This window comes from Ranitomeya imitator, chromosome 7 (genome assembly GCF_032444005.1).
Source record: "Ranitomeya imitator isolate aRanImi1 chromosome 7, aRanImi1.pri, whole genome shotgun sequence".
In the NCBI taxonomy this organism is placed as follows: domain Eukaryota; kingdom Metazoa; phylum Chordata; class Amphibia; order Anura; family Dendrobatidae; genus Ranitomeya; species Ranitomeya imitator.
In genome coordinates, this window is record NC_091288.1 from 215415100 (window position 1) to 215440595 (window position 25496).

A 25496-nucleotide genomic window follows, 5' to 3' on the forward strand; every position below is an offset into this window, starting at 1 on the left:
TCTAATCCTCTCCTGTGTGATACTGTCTGCTGAGCCGTGTATCTAATCCTCTCCTGTGTGATACTGTTTGCTGAGCCGTGTATCTAATCCTCTCCTGTGTGATACTGACTGCTGAGCTGTGTATATAATCCTCTCCTGTGTGATACTGTCTGCTGAGCCGTGTATCTAATCCTAGGCGGTGTGATACTGACTGCTGAGCCGTGTATCTAATCCTCTCCTGTGTGATACTGACTGCTGAGCTGTGTATCTAATCCCATCCTGTGTGATACTGACTGCTGAGCCGTGTATCTAATCCCATCCTGTGTGATACTGTCTGCTGAGCCGTGTATCTAATCCTCTCCTGTGTGATACTGACTGCTGAGCCGTGTATCTAATCCCATCCTGTGTGATACTGTCTGCTGAGCCATGTATCTAATCCTCTCCTGTGTGATACTGACTGCTGAGCCGTGTATCTAATCCTATCCTGTGTGATACTGTCTGCTGAGCCGTGTATATAATCCTCTCCTGTGTGATACTGTCTGCTGAGCCGTGTATCTAATCCTAGGTGGTGTGATACTGACTGCTGAGCTGTGTATCTAATCCCATCCTGTGTGATACTGACTGCTGAGCCGTGTATCTAATCCCATCCTGTGTGATACTGTCTGCTGAGCCGTGTATCTAATCCTCTCCTGTGTGATACTGACTGCTGAGCTGTGTATCTAATCCCATCCTGTGTGATACTGACTGCTGAGCCGTGTATCTAATCCTATCCTGTGTGATACTGACTGCTGAGCTGTGTATCTAATCCTCTCCTGTGTGATACTGACTGCTGAGCTGTGTATCTAATCCTATCCTGTGTGATACTGTCTGCTGAGCCGTGTATCTAATCCTCTCCTGTGTGATACTGACTGCTGAGCTGTGTATCTAATCCTATCCTGTGTGATACTGACTGCTGAGCCGTGTATCTAATCCTATCCTGTGTGATACTGTCTGCTGAGCCGTGTATCTAATCCTCTCCTGTGTGATACTGACTGCTGAGCTGTGTATCTAATCCCATCCTGTGTGATACTGACTGCTGAGCCGTGTATCTAATCCTATCCTGTGTGATACTGACTGCTGAGCTGTGTATCTAATCCCATCCTGTGTGATACTGACTGCTGAGCCGTGTATCTAATCCTATCCTGTGTGATACTGTCTGCTGAGCCGTGTATCTAATCCTCTCCTGTGTGATACTGACTGCTGAGCCGTGTATCTAATCCTATCCTGTGTGATACTGTCTGCTGAGCCGTGTATCTAATCCTCTCCTGTGTGATACTGACTGCTGAGCCGTGTATCTAATCCTCTCCTGTGTGATACTGACTGCTGAGCCGTGTATCTAATCCTCTCCTGTGTGATACTGTCTGCTGAGCCGTGTATCTAATCCTCTCCTGTGTGATACTGACTGCTGAGCCGTGTATCTAATCCTCTCCTGTGTGATACTGACTGCTGAGCCGTGTATCTAATCCTCTCCTGTGTGATACTGTCTGCTGAGCCGTGTATCTAATCCTCTCCTGTGTGATACTGACTGCTGAGCCGTGTATCTAATCCTATCCTGTGTGATATTGACTGCTGAGCCGTGTATCTAATCCCATCCTGTGTGATACTGACTGCTGAGCCGTGTATCTAATCCTCTCCTATGTGATACTGTCTGCTGAGCCGTGTATCTAATCCTATCCTGTGTGATACTGTCTGCTGATCCGTGTATCTAATCCTATCCTGTGTGATACTGTATGCTGAGCCGTGTATCTAATCCTCTCCTGTGTGATACTGACTGCTGAGCCGTGTATCTAATCCCATCCTGTGTGATACTGTCTGCTGAGCCATGTATCTAATCCTCTCCTGTGTGATACTGACTGCTGAGCCGTGTATCTAATCCTATCCTGTGTGATACTGTCTGCTGAGCCGTGTATCTAATCCTAGGCGGTGTGATACTGACTGCTGAGCTGTGTATCTAATCCCATCCTGTGTGATACTGTCTGCTGAGCCGTGTATCTAATCCTATCCTGTGTGATACTGTCTGCTGATCCGTGTATCTAATCCTATCCTGTGTGATACTGTATGCTGAGCCGTGTATCTAATCCTCTCCTGTGTGATACTGTCTGCTGAGCTGTGTATCTAATCCTCTCCTGTGTGATACTGACTGCTGATCCGTGTATCTAATCCTATCCTGTGTGATACTGTATGCTGAGCCGTGTATCTAATCCTCTCCTGTGTGATACTGACTGCTGAGCCGTGTATCTAATCCCATCCTGTGTGATACTGTCTGCTGAGCCATGTATCTAATCCTCTCCTGTGTGATACTGACTGCTGAGCCGTGTATCTAATCCTATCCTGTGTGATACTGTCTGCTGAGCCGTGTATCTAATCCTAGGCGGTGTGATACTGACTGCTGAGCTGTGTATCTAATCCCATCCTGTGTGATACTGTCTGCTGAGCCGTGTATCTAATCCTATCCTGTGTGATACTGTCTGCTGATCCGTGTATCTAATCCTATCCTGTGTGATACTGTATGCTGAGCCGTGTATCTAATCCTCTCCTGTGTGATACTGTCTGCTGAGCTGTGTATCTAATCCTCTCCTGTGTGATACTGACTGCTGATCCGTGTATCTAATCCTATCCTGTGTGATACTGTCTGCTGATCCGTGTATCTAATCCTATCCTGTGTGATACTGTATGCTGAGCCGTGTATCTAATCCTCTCCTGTGTGATACTGTCTGCTGAGCTGTGTATCTAATCCTCTCCTGTGTGATACTGACTGCTGATCCGTGTATCTAATCCTCTCCTGTGTGATACTGACTGCTGAGCCGTGTATCTAATCCTATCCTGTGTGATACTGTCTGCTGAGCCGTGTATCTAATCCTAGGCGGTGTGATACTGACTGCTGAGCTGTGTATCTAATCCCATCCTGTGTGATACTGTCTGCTGAGCCGTGTATCTAATCCTATCCTGTGTGATACTGTCTGCTGATCCGTGTATCTAATCCTATCCTGTGTGATACTGTATGCTGAGCCGTGTATCTAATCCCATCCTGTGTGATACTGTCTGCTGAGCCGTGTATCTAATCCTATCCTGTGTGATACTGTCTGCTGATCCGTGTATCTAATCCTATCCTGTGTGATACTGTATGCTGAGCCGTGTATCTAATCCTCTCCTGTGTGATACTGTCTGCTGAGCTGTGTATCTAATCCTCTCCTGTGTGATACTGACTGCTGATCCGTGTATCTAATCCTATCCTGTGTGATACTGTATGCTGAGCCGTGTATCTAATCCTCTCCTGTGTGATACTGACTGCTGAGCCGTGTATCTAATCCCATCCTGTGTGATACTGTCTGCTGAGCCATGTATCTAATCCTCTCCTGTGTGATACTGACTGCTGAGCCGTGTATCTAATCCTATCCTGTGTGATACTGTCTGCTGAGCCGTGTATCTAATCCTAGGCGGTGTGATACTGACTGCTGAGCTGTGTATCTAATCCCATCCTGTGTGATACTGTCTGCTGAGCCGTGTATCTAATCCTATCCTGTGTGATACTGTCTGCTGATCCGTGTATCTAATCCTATCCTGTGTGATACTGTATGCTGAGCCGTGTATCTAATCCTCTCCTGTGTGATACTGTCTGCTGAGCTGTGTATCTAATCCTCTCCTGTGTGATACTGACTGCTGATCCGTGTATCTAATCCTATCCTGTGTGATACTGTATGCTGAGCCGTGTATCTAATCCTCTCCTGTGTGATACTGACTGCTGAGCCGTGTATCTAATCCTCTCCTGTGTGATACTGACTGCTGAGCCGTGTATCTAATCCTCTCCTGTGTGATACTGTCTGCTGAGCCGTGTATCTAATCCTCTCCTGTGTGATACTGACTGCTGAGCCGTGTATCTAATCCTCTCCTGTGTGATACTGACTGCTGAGCCGTGTATCTAATCCTCTCCTGTGTGATACTGTCTGCTGAGCCGTGTATCTAATCCTCTCCTGTGTGATACTGACTGCTGAGCCGTGTATCTAATCCTATCCTGTGTGATATTGACTGCTGAGCCGTGTATCTAATCCCATCCTGTGTGATACTGACTGCTGAGCCGTGTATCTAATCCTCTCCTATGTGATACTGTCTGCTGAGCCGTGTATCTAATCCTATCCTGTGTGATACTGTCTGCTGATCCGTGTATCTAATCCTATCCTGTGTGATACTGTATGCTGAGCCGTGTATCTAATCCTCTCCTGTGTGATACTGACTGCTGAGCCGTGTATCTAATCCCATCCTGTGTGATACTGTCTGCTGAGCCATGTATCTAATCCTCTCCTGTGTGATACTGACTGCTGAGCCGTGTATCTAATCCTATCCTGTGTGATACTGTCTGCTGAGCCGTGTATCTAATCCTAGGCGGTGTGATACTGACTGCTGAGCTGTGTATCTAATCCCATCCTGTGTGATACTGTCTGCTGAGCCGTGTATCTAATCCTATCCTGTGTGATACTGTCTGCTGATCCGTGTATCTAATCCTATCCTGTGTGATACTGTATGCTGAGCCGTGTATCTAATCCTCTCCTGTGTGATACTGTCTGCTGAGCTGTGTATCTAATCCTCTCCTGTGTGATACTGACTGCTGATCCGTGTATCTAATCCTATCCTGTGTGATACTGTATGCTGAGCCGTGTATCTAATCCTCTCCTGTGTGATACTGACTGCTGAGCCGTGTATCTAATCCCATCCTGTGTGATACTGTCTGCTGAGCCATGTATCTAATCCTCTCCTGTGTGATACTGACTGCTGAGCCGTGTATCTAATCCTATCCTGTGTGATACTGTCTGCTGAGCCGTGTATCTAATCCTAGGCGGTGTGATACTGACTGCTGAGCTGTGTATCTAATCCCATCCTGTGTGATACTGTCTGCTGAGCCGTGTATCTAATCCTATCCTGTGTGATACTGTCTGCTGATCCGTGTATCTAATCCTATCCTGTGTGATACTGTATGCTGAGCCGTGTATCTAATCCTCTCCTGTGTGATACTGTCTGCTGAGCTGTGTATCTAATCCTCTCCTGTGTGATACTGACTGCTGATCCGTGTATCTAATCCTATCCTGTGTGATACTGTCTGCTGATCCGTGTATCTAATCCTATCCTGTGTGATACTGTATGCTGAGCCGTGTATCTAATCCTCTCCTGTGTGATACTGTCTGCTGAGCTGTGTATCTAATCCTCTCCTGTGTGATACTGACTGCTGATCCGTGTATCTAATCCTCTCCTGTGTGATACTGACTGCTGAGCCGTGTATCTAATCCTATCCTGTGTGATACTGTCTGCTGAGCCGTGTATCTAATCCTAGGCGGTGTGATACTGACTGCTGAGCTGTGTATCTAATCCCATCCTGTGTGATACTGTCTGCTGAGCCGTGTATCTAATCCTATCCTGTGTGATACTGTCTGCTGATCCGTGTATCTAATCCTATCCTGTGTGATACTGTATGCTGAGCCGTGTATCTAATCCCATCCTGTGTGATACTGTCTGCTGAGCCGTGTATCTAATCCTATCCTGTGTGATACTGTCTGCTGATCCGTGTATCTAATCCTATCCTGTGTGATACTGTATGCTGAGCCGTGTATCTAATCCTCTCCTGTGTGATACTGTCTGCTGAGCTGTGTATCTAATCCTCTCCTGTGTGATACTGACTGCTGAGCTGTGTATCTAATCCTCTCCTGTGTGATACTGACTGCTGAGCTGTGTATCTAATCCTATCCTGTGTGATACTGTCTGCTGATCCGTGTATCTAATCCTATCCTGTGTGATACTGTATGCTGAGCCGTGTATCTAATCCTCTCCTGTGTGATACTGACTGCTGAGCCGTGTATCTAATCCCATCCTGTGTGATACTGTCTGCTGAGCCATGTATCTAATCCTCTCCTGTGTGATACTGACTGCTGAGCCGTGTATCTAATCCTATCCTGTGTGATACTGTCTGCTGAGCCGTGTATCTAATCCTAGGCGGTGTGATACTGACTGCTGAGCTGTGTATCTAATCCCATCCTGTGTGATACTGTCTGCTGAGCCGTGTATCTAATCCTATCCTGTGTGATACTGTCTGCTGATCCGTGTATCTAATCCTATCCTGTGTGATACTGTATGCTGAGCCGTGTATCTAATCCTCTCCTGTGTGATACTGTCTGCTGAGCTGTGTATCTAATCCTCTCCTGTGTGATACTGACTGCTGATCCGTGTATCTAATCCTATCCTGTGTGATACTGTCTGCTGAGCCGTGTATCTAATCCTATCCTGTGTGATACTGTTGTCCTCTCTGGTTACTTGTGATGTTCCTTTGTTTGTGTTAATAAAGCTTTATAGGGAAGCCCCGCCCTCTCCGCTGGAGCAGTTGTAGCTTGATCTCCTGACTGCGGTCTCTTGCTGCCGGTTGCTATGGGGACGAGCACTTCCTGTTTTCGGCCTCTCCTGGATTAGTAGGTCAGAGGTCAGCGGGGAGAGCGGAGCAGACGCGGAGGCGCCGAGTACCGGTCAGTGACTGCAGCCTGGGCTTGTGACACGTGACTGACGGCTTATGTGACCGCCAGGGGGCAGGTGAGAGATCCTGCTGCGCCATGTAGTTCTCCTGTGTGTTCAGGCTGTTATACCACTAACGTTTAGTGTCCTTTTATTTTAGTCAGCAAACTATTTACAGCTTCGCAAAGTGTACACAAATAATACTGCCACATAGTGCTGAGACAATAGTACAGAGCCTAAATACTGCCACATGGTGCTGAGACAATAGGACAGAGCCTAAATACTGCCACATGGTGCTGAGACAATAGGACAGAACCTAAATACTGCCACATGGTGCTGAGACAATAGGACAGAGCCTAAATACTGCCACATAGTGCTGAGACAATAGGACAGAGCCTAAATACTGCCACAAAGTGCTGAGACAATAGTACAGAGCCTAAATACTGCCACATAGTGCTGGGACAATAGTACAGAGCCTAAATACTGCCACATAGTGCTGAGACAATAGCACAGAGCCTAAATACTGCCACATAGTGCTGAGACAATAGTACAGAGCCTAAATACTACCACATGATGCTGAGACAATAGTACAGAGCCTAAATACTGCCACATAGTGCTGAGACAATAGTACAGAGCCTAAATACTGCCACATGATGCTGAGACAATAGCACAGAGCCTAAATACTGCCACATAGTGCTGAGACAATAGCACAGAGCCTAAATACTGCCACATGGTGCTGAGACAATAGCACAGAGCCTAAATACTGCCACATGGTGCTGAGACAATAGCACAGAGCCTAAATACTGCCACATGGTGCTGAGACAATAACACAGAGCCTAAATACTGCCACATGGTGCTGAGACAATAGCACAGAGCCTAAATACTTCCACATGATGCTGAGACAATAGCACAGAGCCTAAATACTGCCACATGGTGCTGAGACAATAGGACAGAGCCTAAATACTGCCACATGATGCTGAGACAATAGCACAGAGCCTAAATACTGCCACATGGTGCTGAGACAATAGTACAGAGCCTAAATACTGCCACATGGTGCTGAGACAATAGCACAGAGCCTAAATACTGCCACATGATGCTGAGACAATAGCACAGAGCCTAAATACTGCCACATGGTGCTGAGACAATAGCACAGAGCCTAAATACTGCCACATGGTGCTGAGACAATAGCACAGAGCCTAAATACTGTCACATGGTGCTGAGACAATAGCACAGAGCCTAAATACTTCCACATGATGCTGAGACAATAGCACAGAGCCTAAATACTTCCACATGATGCTGAGACAATAGCACAGAGCCTAAATACTGCCACATGGTGCTGAGACAATAGTACAGAGCCTAAATACTGCCACATGGTGCTGAGAAAATAGTACAGAGCCTAAATACTGCCACATGGTGCTGAGAAAATAGTACAGAGCCTAAATACTGCCACATAGTGCTGAGACAATAGTACAGAGCCTAAATACTGCCACATGATGCTGAGACAATAGCACAGAGCCTAAATACTGCCACATGGTGCTGAGACAATAGGACAGAGCCTAAATACTGCCACATGGTGCTGAGACAATAGGACAGAGCCTAAATACTGCCACATGGTGCTGAGACAATAGGACCGAGCCTAAATACTGCCACATGGTGCTGAGACAATAGTACAGAGCCTAAATACTGCCACATGGTGCTGAGACAATAGGACAGAGCCTAAATACTGCCACATGATGCTGAGACAATAGTACAGAGCCTAAATACTGCCACATGGTGCTGAGACAATAGCACAGAGCCTAAATACTTCCACATGATGCTGAGACAATAGCACAGAGCCTAAATACTGCCACATGGTGCTGAGACAATAGCACAGAGCCTAAATACTGCCACATGGTGCTGAGACAATAGTACAGAGCCTAAATACTGCCACATGGTGCTGAGACAATAGTACAGAGCCTAAATACTGCCACATGGTGCTGAGACAATAGTACAGAGCCTAAATACTGCCACATGGTGCTGAGACAATAGTACAGAGCCTAAATACTGCCACATGGTGCTGAGACAATAGTACAGAGCCTAAATACTGCCACACGGTGCTGAGACAATAGGACAGAGCCTATATTCTGCCACACAGTGCTGAGACAATAGCACAGAGCCTAAATACTGCCACATGGTGCTGAGACAATAGCACAGAGTCTAAATACTGCCACATGGTGCTGAGACAATAGGACAGAGCCTAAATACAGCCACATGGTGCTGAGAGAATAGGACAGAACCTAAATACTGCCATATGGTGCTGAGACAATAGGACAGAGCCTAAATACTGCCACATGGTGCTGAGAGAATAGGACAGAGCCTAAATACTGCCATATGTTGCTGAGACAGTAGGACAGAGCCTAAATACTGCCACACGCTGCTGAGACAATAGCTCAGCTTAAATACTGCAACACGGTGCTGAGAGAATAGCACAGAGCTAAAATACTGCCGCACGGTGCTGAGACAATAGTACAGAGCCTAAATACTGCCACATGGTGCTGAGACAATAGTACAGAGCTTAAATGCTGCCACATGGTGCTGAGACAATAGGGCAGAGCTTAAATACTGCCATACAGTGCTTAGACAATAGTACAGAGCCTAAATATTGCCACATGGTGCTGAGACAATATTACGGAGCCTAAATACTGCCACATGCTGCTGAGACAATAGGACAGAGCCTAAATACTGCCACATAGTGTTGAGGCAATAGGTCAGAGCGTAAATGCTGCTACATTGTGCCGACAAGATAGTACAGAACCTAAATACTGCCACATGGTGCTGAGACAGTAGTACAGAGCCTAAATACTGCCACATGCTGCTTAGACAATAGGACAGAGCCTAAATACTATCAAATGGTGCTGAGACAATAGGGCAGAGCCTAAATACTGCTACATGGTGCTGAGACGATAGTACAGAGCCTAAATATTGCCACATGGTGCTGAGACAATAGGACAGAGCCTAAATACTGCCACATTGTACTGAGACAATAGCTTAGGGCCTACATACTGCCACATGGCAATAGTACAGAGCCGAAATACTTCCACATAGTACAGAGCCTAAATTCTGCCCCATAGCACTGAGATAATAGTACAGAACCTAAATACTGACCTGTAGTGTTCAGATAATAGTACAGAGCCTATCCACTATTATATACTGCTGAACAAATGCTGCCGTATATTAATGAAATAATACTGCATGCTGAGCCCAAATACTGCCATATAGTGCCTTATAGTACTGACATGTAGTGCCGAAATAATAGCAACAGCACAGAATCTAACTAGCATTGTCCACTGCTGAAATAATACTGCAATATAGTGCTGAAACATTAGTACCTATAGTGCCTAATAGTACTGACATGCTGCTGAAATAACAGTGTAAAGCTCAATTACCATCATTTAGTACATAATGCCGCCACATGGTGCTGAGATAATAGTAGAAAGCCTTACTACTGTCATCAAAAGCTGGGCGGCAGCGGTCATGAGAACGATGTGCAGCATGTGACCAATGCCAAGAATTGCTATTAAAGGGGGTGCGCGTAAAATAAAAATAAACAGCGGCATAGTCGCTTTCCAGCGCCCTCCGCGGATTTGGCGGAGGATTGCGCCGGCTCTGGAAGCAATGCGTGCAGCATTGCTGTCTGTGATTGGCTGCAGCGGTCAGGTGACTAGAGGAGCTTGTGATCGGCTGCAGGCTGTCCTCTGACTTCCCACAGGAGCAGGCATCGCTTCTGGAGACGCTCGTTAGCGTCCGCTCTCCCTCCGTCTCAGTCTCGTTTATTGTTCTTATGTTTTTATATTTTGCACTTTTTTACCTTTTTTTGTCTTCCTTATAATATCTACGTGACTGGTACAATCCCGCCGCTTTCTGCTGAGTCACGCCACAATCACTCACTTCCTGTTTTTCGGGAACCATTGGATCTGCTGAGTCACTTTTAGAAAAAAAAAAAAAAGAAAATCCCTGAGTGCAGCAGAGGAATACGGAAGTGACTACGGAGGCAGCGGCTGGGATTGTATATATACAGGTCACCCTGCAGCCGGTCACCAGCTCTGCGCTGCACACAGTAAGTGACAGGTGTAGGGTGACAGGACCCCTGCGGGGGCATGCGGGGAGGCCGGCCTCTGGGCCCTAGAAGCTTTGTGCTCTCCTGCCTCATCCGCTTCTGTCTCTTTGTGTTTTAACAGGCGGCTGAAACTTTTCCATCCTCGCACAGAACACAGACGCCATGTCCTCCGCACAGGAAGAGAGTGGGACGTACGGAGCCGCGTCCGGAGAGGAGGACCAGCAGCCCCTGAGGTGAGAGGGGGATCTGAGCACGGTATATGGCGCTGACATGTGCCCCCCATGGTCAGCACTCCGATATGGCGCAGATGTAGAGCACTGGTTCCGTCTGGGATTGTGGCGACCTGACACCCGCCACCTGGACGTGCCCCGGCTCACGTATTACGGGCAGCCTTTATACGAGGCGTCGTTAACGTCCAAGATCCCGGCGGCGGCTCATGTCCACGTGACCCGTATACGTCAATCACACAACGCTCGCTCTCGTCTTGTTACAATGTGTCAGTGCAGCCAGAAGCGTATCAGTCCGGAGGGCGAGGTATAGTAATAGGGAGGTCTCAGCCCCTCCGATCAGGACGGGAAGCAGGAAAAATAGGGAAAATAATGAGGAATCGAAACATAAAAAGAGATTAGAAAGTCTGAGAATTAAAAGAAATATATATATTTATATATACATATTTATTTTTATATATTTATTATTTATATATTTACTATTTATATATATTATTCCTATTTACATATATTTACTATTTATTTTTATATATATTTATTATTTATTTATATTTATTATTTATTTTATATATATGTGTGTGAGAGATATATATATATATATATATATATATCTCACACACACATATATATAAAATAAATAATAAATATAAATAAATAATAAATATATATAAAAATAAATAGTAAATATATGTGTAAATATTATGTATGACTAATATATATATATATATATATATATATATATATATATATATATATTAGTCATACATAATATTTACACATATATTTACTATTTATTTGTAGTTACGGTATTTATTTTCATATATATAATTTTTCACTTCTTTTCTCTATCCGTTTAGTTTTATGCCTTTTTTTTTATTTTATAGAATTATTATTTGTTTTCCATTTTGAGTCTTATTAGATGTAAAGTGCGAAAGGTGAATATTTGTGTTGTTTTATACAGTGAAGGAAATAAGTATTCGACCCCTCGCTGATTTTGTACGTTTGCCCACTGACAATGACATGAACAGTCTGTAATATCAAGGGTCGGTTAATTTTAACCTTGAGAGGTAGAATATCCAAAAATACAATCCGGAAAATCACATTGTATAAATGTATAAACTTACTAAATCAGCTAGGGATCGAATACTTATTTCCACCACTGTATTTCTTTTTACCTTTTGTACTTGTTGTTTTACACTCATAACAGACCCCCGGGGGGAATCCACACTTAGTTTCCAGGTTTGGGGCATCTAGAGGGAATATTAGTCTCTGGTGGGGCATGTGGGGGTCCTGACTTTGGTCACTGGGACCAGTAGGAGCTGTGATATTGACTCCTCTGGTTCTAAGCCTCCTCTGTCTTCCCCATTGGGCCTCAGCTTTGTCTTTTAGCCGAAAACCCAACCCGATAGATTTCAGGCGCTTTACATTTAATTTTTTTTTATCGTTTTTTTTTTTTTTCCAATTACATCCAGAGCAATTTTCAAAATTCTGCCCACGTCCTATGGGAAAAGACTGCAGTTTAGCTCCACATCTACCAGTCTTGTGACATCTCTGCCTTGCTCTCCATTCACAGGAAACTGGCAGAATTCCGAATTCAGCTCTGAATGTGAACAGGAAAAAAAACCCGATAAAAAGCTGCAAAGTAAACGATTTACAGTTCCACAATCTCAGATAGAATTTAGCTGACTCCATATTTTTTTCTCAAGATGGAGAAATTTCTTGCAGATTTTCGCCGCTTCCCTTTTTTTGCAGAGATTTCCTGTAAAAGAGAGCCATCGTCCTCTTGGTAATATCCGATGCCGGCCATCTTGTCTGACCGGGTCGCCCTCTTGTCTTCTCTAGGCCGACAGATCTGTCCGAGCTTCTCAAGGAAGGAACCAAAGTGTCTCACGAGAAGGCGGAAAACACGAAGTTCGTGAAGGATTTCCTTAAGGGTCGGATCAAGCGAGAATTATTTAAGGTGGGTGAAGGCTGAGTGTAAAACACGGACTGGTCGAGTCACCCAACGCCAGAACAATTCGCCTGGTGCCGTCCCCTCCTGCCAGTATCTTCTCCAGTCGTTTGTAAGAAAGCTGGGGGGCTCCAGTATCCAATATGGCCGCCGTCACCCAGCGCTAATAAAACATAAACCTTTATTCTAAAATCTACAAATGACCGAATTGACATAACACATGGTGCACTCGTGTATTTCCATTCCTAGAGTGACACAGAGAATTTGACAGAGAGACATTTTATTTGTATGACTACAATAGATCACATTGCGGAGACTTCTGGGATTTCGTTTCGTGTCAATTCTCGTTCGCCGTAGGAATTGAAATAAATGAGTGCACAATGTGGTATGTCAATTAGGTTATTTTAATATTTTAGAATAAAAGTTACTTTTTATTATCCCTTTCAGTGACTCTTAATATTTCAGGGCTAAATAAACCTATCATTGATATTGTCACCCAGCTTTGCCTGACTCCTGACCAGCAATTCTGACAAAATGGAATTATTTATAGCCGGGGTGATATCCCGTTACATACGGCTTCTTGTAGTTTCCGGGATTAGTGCAGATCCCCTGAGCGGTGACATGACTAGGGACCTGTGTATCAGGTTGCAGGCTGCTCTACATCCTCCGCAGTCAGTAACAGAGTGGAGAGACCAGCTCCGCTGTATAATAATATATGTATATGTGATGAATGTCTGCGGGATCACTCACCTATATATAGGGATAACGAACCAGTCACAGAGCAGATCCAGTTTCTGTCGCTCCCTGTTCCGTCGCTCCCTGTTCCGTCGCTCCCTGTTCCGTCGCTCCCTGTTCCGTCGCTCCCTGTTCCGTCGCTCCCTGTTCCGTCGCTCCCTGTTCCGTCGCTCCCTGTTCCGTCGCTCCCTGTTCCGTCGCTCCCTGTTCCGTCCCTCCCTGTTCCGTCCCTCCCTGTTCCGTCCCTCCCTGTTCCGTCCCTCCCTGTTCCGTCCCTCCCTGTTCCGTCCCTCCCTGTTCCGTCACTCCCTGTTCCGTCACTCCCTGTCCCGTCCCGTCCCTCCCTGTCCCGTCCCTCCCTGTCCCGTCCCGTCCCTCCCTGTCCCGTCCCTCCCTGTCCCGTCCCGTCCCTCCCTGTCCCGTCCCTCCCTGTCCCGTCCCGTCCCTCCCTGTCCCGTCCCGTCCCTCCCTGTCCCGTCCCGTCCCTCCCTGTTACTTCCCTCCATTTTCCGTCCCTCCCTGTTCCGTTTCTCCCTGTCCCGTCCCTCGCTTTTCTGTCCCTCGCTTTTCTGTCCCGTCCCTCCCTGTTCCGTCCCTCCCTGTTCCGTCCCTCCCTGTTCCGTCCCTCCCTGTTCCGTCCCTCCATTTTCCGTCCCTCCCTGTTCCGTCCCTCCCTGTCGCGTCCCTCGCTTTTCTGTCCCTCCCTGTTCCGTCCCTCCCTGTCCTGTTCCGTCCCTCCCTCTTCCGTCCCTCCCTCTTCCGTCCCTCCCTGTCCCGTCCCTCCCTGTTCCGTCCCTCCCTGTCCCGTCCCTCCCTTTTCCGTCCCTCCCTTTTCCGTCCCTCCCTTTTCCGTCCCTCCCTTTTCCGTCCCTCCCTTTTCCGTCCCTCCCTTTTCCGTCCCTCCCTGTTCCGTCCCTCCCTGTTCCGTCCCTCCCTTTTCCATCCTAGTTTTTGTGTAAAAACGCCAATATAAATGTGATATCGCTGTAATCGTACTGATCTGCAGAATGAAGCTTCCTTATCAATTTTACCACACGCGGAATGGCATTAAAAAAAACCTGAATTTGCTAGTTTTTGTTAATGCTCTGTCCCAAAAATAAGAATAGAAAGCGATCAAAAAATGTCATGACCGAAAACAGTACCAATAAAACGTCAGCTCGTCCCACAAAAAACAAGCTATCAAAATATGGCGATGCAAAAACTAGTTTTGAAGTTTAAGTGTGTGACAGCACAAGGAACGGCGTAAAAGAAATCAACTATTCTTCACCTGTTGTTAATTTTTTTATTCTGCCTCCCAAAGATCGCAGTAAGGCTAAGCACATATTTAACCTGCTCTCTGCGCTGAGCGCTTACACCGTGTTTTCCATGTAAATCTCTGAAATACTTGATTCAGACGGAACCTCTGGTGAAAGGTTCCCTATAATGAGGCAGATTATTATTATTATTATTCATTTTTATAGCGCCATTTATTCCATGGCGCTTTACATGTGAACGGGGCAAATATTGACAAGTACAATAAACATGAGTAAAACAAGGCACACACAAGAACAGGAGGAGAGAGGACCCTGCCCGCGAGGGCTCACAGTCTACAGGGGATGGGTGAGAATACACTAGGTGAGGGTAGAGCTGGTCATGTGGCGCTTCAGTAGACAGGGGATCACTGCAGGTTGTAGGCTTGTCGGAAGAGGTGGGTCTTCAGGTTCTTTTTGAAGGTTTCCGTGGTAGGTGAGAGCCTGATGTTTTGGGGTAGAGAGTTCCAGAGTATGGGGGAAGCACGGGAGAAGTCTTGGATGCGGTTGTGGGAGGAAGAGATGAGAGGGGAGTAGAGAAGGAGATCATGAGATGATCGAAGGTTGCATGTAGGTAGGTAACGGGAGACCATGTCACAGATGTATGGAGGAGTCAGATTGTGAATGGCTTTGTATGTCATTGTTAGTGTTTTGAACTGTAGCCTCTGGGCAATAGGAAGCCAGTGAAGGGCCTGGCAGAGAGGAGAGGCTGGGGAGTAACGGGGAGACAGGTGGATTAGTCGGGCAGCAGAGTTTAGGATGGATTGGAGTGGGCCAGAGTGCTAGAGGAAAGTCCAGAGAGTAGGAGGTTGCAGTAGTCGAGGCGGGAGATGATAAGGGCATGTACTAGTGTTTTTGTGGCTTAATGGTCAAGGAATGCACGGATCCGGGAAATGTTTTTGAGTTGGAATCGGCAAGAGGAGGCAAGGGCTTGGATATGTGGCTTGAAAGAGAGTGTAGAGTCAAGGATCACCCCGAGGCACCGAGCGTGCGGGGCCAGGGAAAGTGAGCAGCCATTGACATTGATGGATAGGTCGGGTGGAGGGGTAGAGTGAGATGGGGGAAAGATGATGAATTCTGTTTTGTCCATGTTCAGTTTTAGAAAACGAGCAGAAAAGAAGGATGAAATAGCAGACAGACATTGTGGGATTTTGGTCAGTAAGGAAGTGAGGTCGGATCCAGATAGGTAGATCTGCGTGTCATCAGCGTAGAGATGATATTGTAAACCGTAGGATTCTATGAGCTGTCCCAGGTCGAAGGTGTAGATGGAGAAGAGTAGGGGTCCTAGAACTGAGCCTTGGGGAACACAGACAGACAAGGGGCGAAGTGAGGAGGTGGTGTGGGAGAGGGAGACACTGAATGTACGATCTGTTAGATATGATGAGATCCAGGATAGGGCCAAGTCTGTGATGCCAAGAAATGAGAGAATCTGTAACAGGAGGGAGTGGTCCACAGTGTCGAAGGCAAAAGACAGGTCCAAGAGGAGGAGGACAGAGTAGTGTCGCTTGCTCTTGGCGGTTAGTAGGTCATTGGTCACTTTAGTTATGGCAGTTTCAGTTGAGTGATGTGTTCGGAAGCCAGATTGTAACCGGTCAAAGAGGGAGCAGGAGGAGAGGTGGGAGGACAGTTCAAGATGGACATGCTGTTCCAGTAGTTTTGAGGCATAAGGGAGAAGGGATATCAGGCAATAGCTGGACACAGAGGATGGGTCGAGGGAGGGTTTTTTGAGGATAGGTGTGATTGATGCTTGTTTGAAGGATGAGGTGAAGACACAGTTTGTAAGTGAGAGGTTGAAGAGTTGTGTTAGGGTTGGGATGAAGACTTTTGCGAGGTTAGGGATGAGGTGGGACGTGAGCGGGTCAAGGGTGCAAGTGGTGAGATGTGATCTTGATAGAAGGATGGAGAGCTGATCGTCTGTCATGGTGGAGAAGCTGGCTTTGGAACAGGGCTGAGAAGTCAAGAGGAGGGGCATTGGGGGCTGCGGGCCAAAGCTTTGTCTGATGTTTTCTATCTTCTGCTTAAAGAAAGATTCAAATTCTTCAGCTTAAATGAGAGGGGAGGGAGGAGATGCTGGGGGACAGAGTAGAGAATTGAAAGTGTTGAAGAGCTGTTTAGGGTTGTGAGTCGGGGAGGATATGAGAGATGAGATGTAAGTTTGTTTTGCGGCAGTGAGCGCGGACTTGAAGCTGGCGAGGGACTGCTTGTATGCAGTGAAGTGCTCAGCAGAACGAGATTTCTTCCATCGCCGTTCAGCGATCCTGGAAGCCCGTCTCAGTTCTTTGGTCAGGCTGGTCAGCCAGGGCTGCCTGTTGATTCAACGAGTTTTGCTATGCATGAGTGGGGCGGCCGAATCGAGTGTTGCTGTTATTGTGGTGTTATAAAAAGAGGCAGCAGCATCTGTGTCATGGAAGGAAGCTATGTCTGTAAGAGGGAGAAGGGACTCAGAGAGTGATTGTAAATTGAGGTGTTTGAGATTTCTGCGAGGGTGAGTGAGTTTGTGGAGTGGAGGTTGCGCGAGAGGAGAGAGAAGAAAATGTCAGTAGGTTGTGGTCAGACAGGGGGAGGGGTGAGTTAGTGAGATTAGTAAGGGAATAGAGGCGGGTGAAGATGAGGTCCAATGTGTGGCCATCTTTATGGGTGGCTGCAGATGACCATTGAGTGAGACGAAAGGAGACAGTGGGCGATAAAAGTTTAGAGGCGGCTGAGGTGGAAGTGTCAATGGGGATATTGAAGTCACCCATGATGATCGTGGGGATGTCGGCTGAGAGAAAATGAAGTAGCTAGATGGTGAAGTGGTCAATAAAAGGTGGAGATGGCTAGTTCTGGGGGGGCGGTACATGACAGCCAGCTGGAGATTGGAGGGGGAGTAGATGCAGATGGAGTGCACCTTGAATGAGGGAAGAGTAGCAGAGGGTGGTAGTGGAATTGGGGTAAAGGAGCAGGTATCGTACAGGAGCAAGCCAACCCCTCCACCATGTTTGTTGCTGGGGCGAGGGGTGTGAGAGAGGTGGAATCCACCATAGGAAAGAGCGGCTGGAGAGGCTGAGTCAGAGGCGGTGAGCCAGGTTTCAGTGATGCCGAGGAAGGAGAGTTTGTTATTGATAAAGAGGTCTTGGATAAATGACAGTTTATTGCAGACAAGAGCGTGCGTTCCATAGTGCTCCAGGTAGGGAAATTGGGGGAGTGGGGGCTGGATGAATGGGTATGAGGTTACTGTGGTTGCGAGGACGTGTAGAGGATCGTGGCAGGGGATTAGAAATGAGTGTGGGGATGTGATGAGGAGGGCCAGGATTTGGGGATATGTCGCCAGCAATGAGGAGCAGCAGACAGAGCGTTAGAAGGTGTGAGCAGGATAGGTCATGATGTGGCCGTGTGTGTCTGGAGAGAAAGGATTGTGTGTGGAGGAATAGTTCTGTGGAGGAGGTGAGGTGACTGGGGAGGATGGAGGAAGAAATGACTAGTTCCTTACTGGGTGGAGGGATTACAGGAGATAGGAAGAAATAAAGTAGTATGGGGGTGAATGTTACAGGAAACCGAAACATTATTGAAGTTTTCTATTCCTTTACCTTCCAGTTAATTCCAGTCCAATTCATGGTAATTAAAAATCTATAATTTAAAAGATGGAATTTCAAAGATGGTCAGACACGTCTGGTCAGACTCATGGCTTTGAATTTATGTGCACCTAAGGGCTCACAGCTGAGAGGGGGGATGTGGGCCTGTGTGTGTCCAGAGCACATGTTCACAGTTAAGAAGGTAATAAAGAGGGGGTGGGGTAGATGGCCACTCAGGTATGCCAGGAAGACACAAGAGGAGTGAAATACATATGGATAGAAAATAATGGGTAAGCAAAGCATGCCAGGTGGCAATTACATGCACTTCACATAGACAGACATAGCAGGAAAAGCTGAGTAGATGAGCAGCATACCAGGTGGCAATTATATGCACTTCATATAGAAAGACATAGCAGGAAAAGCTGAGTAGATGAGCAGCATACCAGGTGGCAATTATATGCACTTCATATAGAAAGACATAGCAGGAAAAGCTGAGTAGATGAGCAGCATACCTGTGGGTAGACAAAACAACTCGATTAGATGATGCAGTTGGTGATGAGGATGATGAAAGTACAGCTGTGATGAATGGGTAAATGCTTCATGGAATTCTAGTCTAATTCATGGTAATTAAAAATCTAATTTAAAAGATGGAATTTCAAAGATGGTCAGACACGTCTGGTCAGACTCATGGCTTTGAATTTAAGATGGAGGCAGATGGAGGCACTATGGATGCCTTCTGACCTATGATCTAGCGGTGTTCGTTTTTTTTAGGTGTATTAGTAACACATGGATCGACAGCCTATAAAATGTTCACACCCCCTTGTCTGCATCCTGTATACAGCTCGCCACGGGTGCTCTGTACTACACGTATTCTGCGCTGGAAGAGGAGCTTGACCGAAACAAGGAGAACCCGGCCATCGCACCCCTGTATTTCCCTCAGGAGCTGCACAGGGCGGAGGCGCTACAGAAAGATGTCACCTACTTCTATGGTGAAGATTGGAAGGACACGATCCAGTGCTCTGAGGCCACACAGGCTTACGTAGACCGGATCCGCCACTTAGGCCGTCACAAGCCAGAACTGCTGGTGGCTCACGCCTACACCAGGTACATGGGGGATCTGTCAGGAGGTCAAGTCCTGAAGAAGGTGGCACAGAGAGCCCTGCACCTGCCCAACACCGGGGAAGGGATCCAGTTCTACATGTTTGATAATGTCACGAATGCCCAGCAGTTCAAGCAACTCTACAGGGCCCGACTCAACACACTGGAACTGAATGCCAAGGCGAAGGAGGACATGGTGGAAGAAGCAAACAAAGCCTTCCAGTTTAATATGCAGGTATGTGTCTAACAGTGCCTGGAATTATGAGAACTATAATGCCGCCCTTATGTACAAGAATGTAACTACTATAATACTGCTCTTATGTACAAGAATATAACTACTATAATACTGCCCCCTATGTACAAAAATATAACTACTATATTACTGCCCCTATGTACAAGAATAACACTACTATAATACTGCTCCTATGTTCAAGAATATAACTACTATATTACTGCTCCTATGTACAAGAATATATCTACTATAATACTGCCCCCTATGTACAAGAATATAACTACTATAATACTGCGTCATGTACAAGAATATAACTACTATAATACTGGCCCTATGTACAAGAATATAACTACTATAATACTGCTCCTATGTGCAAGAATATAACTACTATAATATGCTCCTATGTACAAGAATATAACTCCTATAATACTGTCCCCTATGTACAAGAATATAACTACTATCATACTGCTCCTGTGTACAAGAATATAACTACTATAATACTGCTGCTATGTACAAGAATATAACTACTATAATACTGCTCCTATGTACAAGAATATAACTACTATAATACTGCTCCTATGTACAAGAATATAACTACTATAATACTGCTCCTATGTACAAGAATATAACTACTATAATACTGCTCCTATGTACAAGAATATAACTACTATAATACTGCCCCTATGTACAAGAATATAACTACTATAATACTGCCCCTATGTACAAGAATATAACTACTATAATACTGCTCCTATGTACAAGAATATAACTACTATAATACTGCTCCTATGTACAAGAATATAACTACTATAATACTGCTCCTATGTACAAGAATATAACTAATATAATACTGCTCCTATGTACAAGAATATAACTACTATAATACTGCCCCTATGTACAAGAATATAACTACTATAATACTGCTCCTATGTACAAGAATATAACTAATATAATACTGCTCCTATGTACAAGAATATAACTACTATAATACTGTCCCCAATGTACAATAATATAACTACTATAATACTGCTCCTATGTACAAGAATATAACTACTATAATACTGCTGCTATGTACAAGAATATAACTCCTATAATACTGTCCCCAATGTACAATAATATAACTACTATAATACTGCTCCTATGTACAAGAATATAACTACTATAATACTGCCCCTATGTGCAAGAATATAACTACTATAATACTGCTCCTATGTACAAGAATATAACTACTATAATACTGCCCCTATGTACAAGAATATAACTCCTATAATACTGTCCCCAATGTACAATAATATAACTACTATAATACTGCCCCTATGTACAAGAATATTACTGCTATAATACTGACCTTATGTACAGGAATATAACTATAATACTGCCCCCTATATTGAAGTGATTGTGGTAATTTTGTACTTTTTCATTTTCTGAAGGTATTTGAGGAGTTGGATAAGATAGGAACCACCATCCCTGATGAAGCACAAGATGGCGGACTTCCAGTGCATGATGGGAAGGGAGATATTCGCAAATGCCCGTATTATGCTGCAAAAGGTGCGTGTAGGTGTCACACATTACATATGTACACATACGTAAATACGCACAGTATAGTGATGTGCAGGGGTCTCATCTCCTCCTCTCTCGCAGATGCTGCCTCCTCAGGATGTCCACTCCACGCTGCTCTGGCTCTAACAGGTCGCCCGGAAGTTAAAGCAGCACTAGCCGCTTTCGCCGCCGCCATCGCTGCCACCATCGCTTGGTATCTTATGTGATCTGGGTCACAATTTGGTTTTTCGGACTCTGTATGGAAGATCTTGGCCACAAGGACATTAACATTCCCATTACAATGCCTCCTCCTCTGATGGCGCGTTGGTTTGTGATTTTTTTTTTTCCCTGCTGTGATCTTGTCTTGCTTAACCTATAGACTGCTATTAAAGAACTGCCGGGAAGGGGGTTTCTCGGCCTAGGGAGTATTAACCCCTTAATGTTCAGATTCAGGGGTTATATGCACTATAACTGTGTTCTAATAGGTCGGTGAGCACAGCCATAAGCACACAATAGGTCTTACCCTAGAAGTCGCCATTGGCTGCTCATCTACCACTTACTGTATATTACGAGATGTGTTGAGAGGATTTAGCCATATGTATATGCAAGACTCCCAAAGATGATTTCATGATTTATTACGGATGAAGTATTAATGGTTTGGTGCTGCCACGTGAGGAAACCATCTTGTTTTTGGAGCTGTAGTTCCTCGTAGATTTTTAGATATACTGTGACGCCAATATGGCCGGCCATCGACACAGCCCGGAATTTCGTGCCTCTTTGAGAATCCATTCACTTCTAACAGTTTACTCATCAGATTTTACATATCGATCATTGAAGATCATCCATCCAATATGGCCGCCGTGACACCTTTCCTGAGGGCTACAATGGGATTTTGCCTAGTGATGCATCTCCTGTTTGCCTTTTTTACAGTCTGACCACCACTGTTGCTGCCATATTGTTTTTGAACCAGATTTTCCAGAAATGGATTTCTAAGAAATTGCTAAGAATTTGGATTTTTAGGGGGATAACGCTGTGTAAATATCACCAGTAACAGAGACTAGGTGTAGGCGGCCATATTGGTGACCTTAGATTACAACTAGAGAGGCGCAAATAACATTGTGCCTCATACCTCATTACTCCATCAACGGTTTGGCTAGAAAATGGCCGCCTTTTGCTGTCCTTAATTCTTACAAGGTAACGGTTGTGTGAGTGTGCGGAGCTCGGATGTCTGAGCCGTTCCTCGCTTGGAGATAACAAAAGGAGCTTTTTGTGTAACTCAATAAATTATATTAAAATATCGAATGTGTAAGTTGTTCCTACTTCGGATGCTTTTATCGTGGACAAGCGGCGCCCGTATCAATCAATATTTTCCTCAATGACTCCTCGAGACACTTTCTCTTCCATTGACCTCAGTCGTATGAGAGTGTCTGGTTGCTATTCACTCTGTTTGTCCACAACAACCGGTCTGTCAGACATGATTAAGTTGTTTAACTCTGTCATCCCTTGTCATCCGGCATTATTATTAATCAGACGTTTTCCCAAAATTTGACTCCCCTGCCTCAGGAAGAGGGCATCACCTCCAACAGCCCCCTCTATTTACTGTATTCACGTCATCAGTCATGTTTTATGTTCTCTGTCAGACTATATCACCACCCACAGGCAGACAGAGGCTTCGACAAAACATGGGGCACTGCACTCCGACCATGTTTGTCAGAACTGTTTTATAATCCATGGCAACCAATCAGCTTCTTATTCCACCACAGAGCAACCAATCAGAGCTCAGCTTTCGTTTTACCTCAGCAGTGTAAGATTTGACTGAGGTGGTCATCTACTCTGTCAGTCAGTGTTTCTCTGTGGCAGGCGGTAGGAATGTGTATGTCTCCATCATGGCGAGTTGTGATAGTCAAGACCGATGTACCCGACACATTGTAATTGGCCACCGGATACGGAGGTAGACGGCCATGTAGAGTCGTCACAATAGATCATGGCGGATGAATAATGATAATCTTTATTTTTATATAGCGCTAACATATTCCGCAGTGCTTTACAGTTTGAACACATGATCATAGATGAAGTGCGATTCTATGGAACTGGGTGTGTTGCCTCACAGAAAACTCGCATGAAAAAAAATCTCCCCTTTATGACCCCAAAATCTGTGTTTTGATGCTCGGATCATGGGTTTTATATTCTGTGGTGAGAATGTGAACACATCCATGTAGGGGAACTTCTTCCTAAAATTTCTTGCACAGGGTCCTGTTTGTAGCCCACCCTGGCTTTACTTCCAATTGGAGACCACTTTAGTAAATCATTCTCCCCACAGCCAGGTCTCCGTATAATGATCTTTGGTTGCCAATAGAAATGGCTTTCTGTCCTACTTCTCCGGAAAGGATCAGAGCCTCTGTAGTAGATGACAGTGTAAGTGAAAGGAAGATTATATTGTCATATGTGCATGAGCTGCCAGAGGGGGGAGGAGACTTATCTTCTCAAAAGCACAGAATGGCTTCATGTGGAAGCAAAAAATGCTTAAAAATGTATCTTGATACTAGAAAAAAAGATGACTCAAGGACTTAAATTTACCGAGGGCTAAAACAAAGTTTTGTGGCTCATGTCGTGATATTTTTTACTTTGGCCATAACAAACCACAATGAGTGAAGTTTTTTGGCTCTATTTAAGTAATGGGAACTAAATATAAACCCACGGAATAAAATCCACCTTGATCACGGCTTGTGAGGAGCAGTGTAGTGGAAACTAATCCATAGGCTGGCTGGAACGTTGGACATCTTGTTAAGCAAGGATGTCAAACTGCATTCCTCGAGGGCCGCAAACAGGTCGTGTTTTCAGGATTTCCTTGTATTGCACAGGTGATAATTTAATCACCTGCACAGAATGATTCCAGCACCTTGTGTATTGCAAAGGAAATCTTGAAAACACGCATGGTCTGAGGCCCTCGAGGAATGCAGTTTGACACCCCTGTTGTTAAGTGTGGTACACTTGACATGCCGACAGATCAAGGAATGTAATTCACAGCAATGGAGGGGTGCTATGGGCTTTCCTATATTGTAACCATAAGAGGGTATCCTCTACGTCTAGAGGAAGAAAGAAAAACTTTCTGCACCAACATATATGAGGATTCTTTACTGTAAGAGCAGTGAGAGCATGGAACTCTATGCCGGGGGAAAGTTGTAGTGAATTAACTACAAGGGTTTATAAGGAGCATGGATGCCTTTCTGAAAGTCATAATATCACAAGTTATGGCTACTAGACTGCTAGAAATGCAGCAGGTTATTATTCTGAGTGTCAGATTTGGAGTCTGGAAGGAATTTTTTCATTTTAGGATGAGGAAAATTGACTTTTGCATTGATGAGTTGGGGGGGGGGGGGGGGGATATGCTGAACGAGATGTCCTCAAGTATTGTTTTTGCCATGCGAGGTATGTTGCGAAGTTACACCATCGTTCCTCATGGTTTCGCTGCCTCCTCACGTTTCTGCACTTTTAGGGAACCATTGGATCTGTTTAGTCACATTTTTATTAAAATAATAAATAAACCCTGACTACAGCAGAGACTTACGGAAGTAATCATGGGAGGTAGCTGCTGGGATTGCATATATGGAGGTCACCCTGCAGCTGGTCATGTGCGTTGCTCTGAACAGAGGGTTGAGACGAAGGGTAGGCTTATGCAAACAACACTGGCGGGCATGGTACCGCATAGGGTTAAATCCAGGTGCCGGGGTCAGCACCTTCCTCTTTCTCCCCAGCGGACCCTCTGGAACCATTTCTCCCACTCTCCCTCCCTTACATATTCACTGATGTTTTGTGCTGTTAGGATAAAGAAAAATGTTTTAATATTTGAAATTTAAAACTGACGATAATAATACTGTTCTTATTAAGTCACAGCGGAAGTGGAGGGAGGGGCGAAGGTTCATAGCCGCTCATTGGCTGCCCGCCTGCTGGTCGCAGACTGGGCCCACGGCTGTGAGCCTGTTGCGAAATGTAATTGCCCCTCTGTGACCGACTCGTTTCAACCCATCTAGGCCTGTTTGTGTTGTCTTTTCGGGATCAGAGGGAGGGGGGAAGGCACTGTTTACGGCACACAGGTCTCCGCAGTCTTAATTTTCAGGGCACCATGTCGGGATGTGCTGCAGAAGATTGGAGAAGAAGGAAGTCTGCAGAGAAGAGCTGTGGATGTTAAAAGTCACCATGGCATCTGGACAAGATGGAGACGAAAAGAAATAAATGACTCAATTAGAGAAGATGGCATCTATAAGGTTCCT

At 45.4% G+C, this 25496-nt stretch overlaps 1 protein-coding gene across 3 annotated transcripts; it reads left to right on the plus strand.

Annotated features, from left to right (window-relative positions):
* Positions 1-6391: 6391 nt before the first annotated feature.
* Positions 6392-22527, plus strand: HMOX2 (heme oxygenase 2). 3 transcript variants are annotated; one of them, XM_069734819.1, is made up of 6 exons: positions 6392-6585; positions 10725-10836; positions 12673-12790; positions 19198-19689; positions 21117-21234; positions 21328-22527. In XM_069734819.1, exons 2-6 carry the CDS (start codon positions 10766-10768, stop codon positions 21450-21452), a joined length of 924 nt encoding a protein of 307 aa, XP_069590920.1. In that variant the 5' UTR covers positions 6392-6585; positions 10725-10765; the 3' UTR covers positions 21453-22527. The 3 variants fall into 3 exon arrangements, with proteins under 3 accessions (XP_069590920.1, XP_069590919.1, XP_069590918.1); XM_069734818.1 differs by having other exon boundaries at positions 6414-6521; XM_069734817.1 differs by lacking the exon at positions 6392-6585 and adding an exon at positions 10244-10603.
* The last annotated feature ends 2969 nt before the right edge of the window (positions 22528-25496 follow it).

Bases quoted from the DNA above. Each gene is read 5' to 3' on its own strand.
- HMOX2 (XM_069734819.1), top strand. From the start codon at position 10,766: ATGTCCTCCGCACAGGAAGAGAGTGGGACGTACGGAGCCGCGTCCGGA. The intron at 10,837-12,672 runs GTGAGAGGGGGA...TGTCTTCTCTAG, and splicing joins GAGGACCAGCAGCCCCTGAG to GCCGACAGATCTGTCCGAGC. The intron at 21,235-21,327 runs GTGCGTGTAGGT...CCTCTCTCGCAG, and splicing joins CCCGTATTATGCTGCAAAAG to ATGCTGCCTCCTCAGGATGT.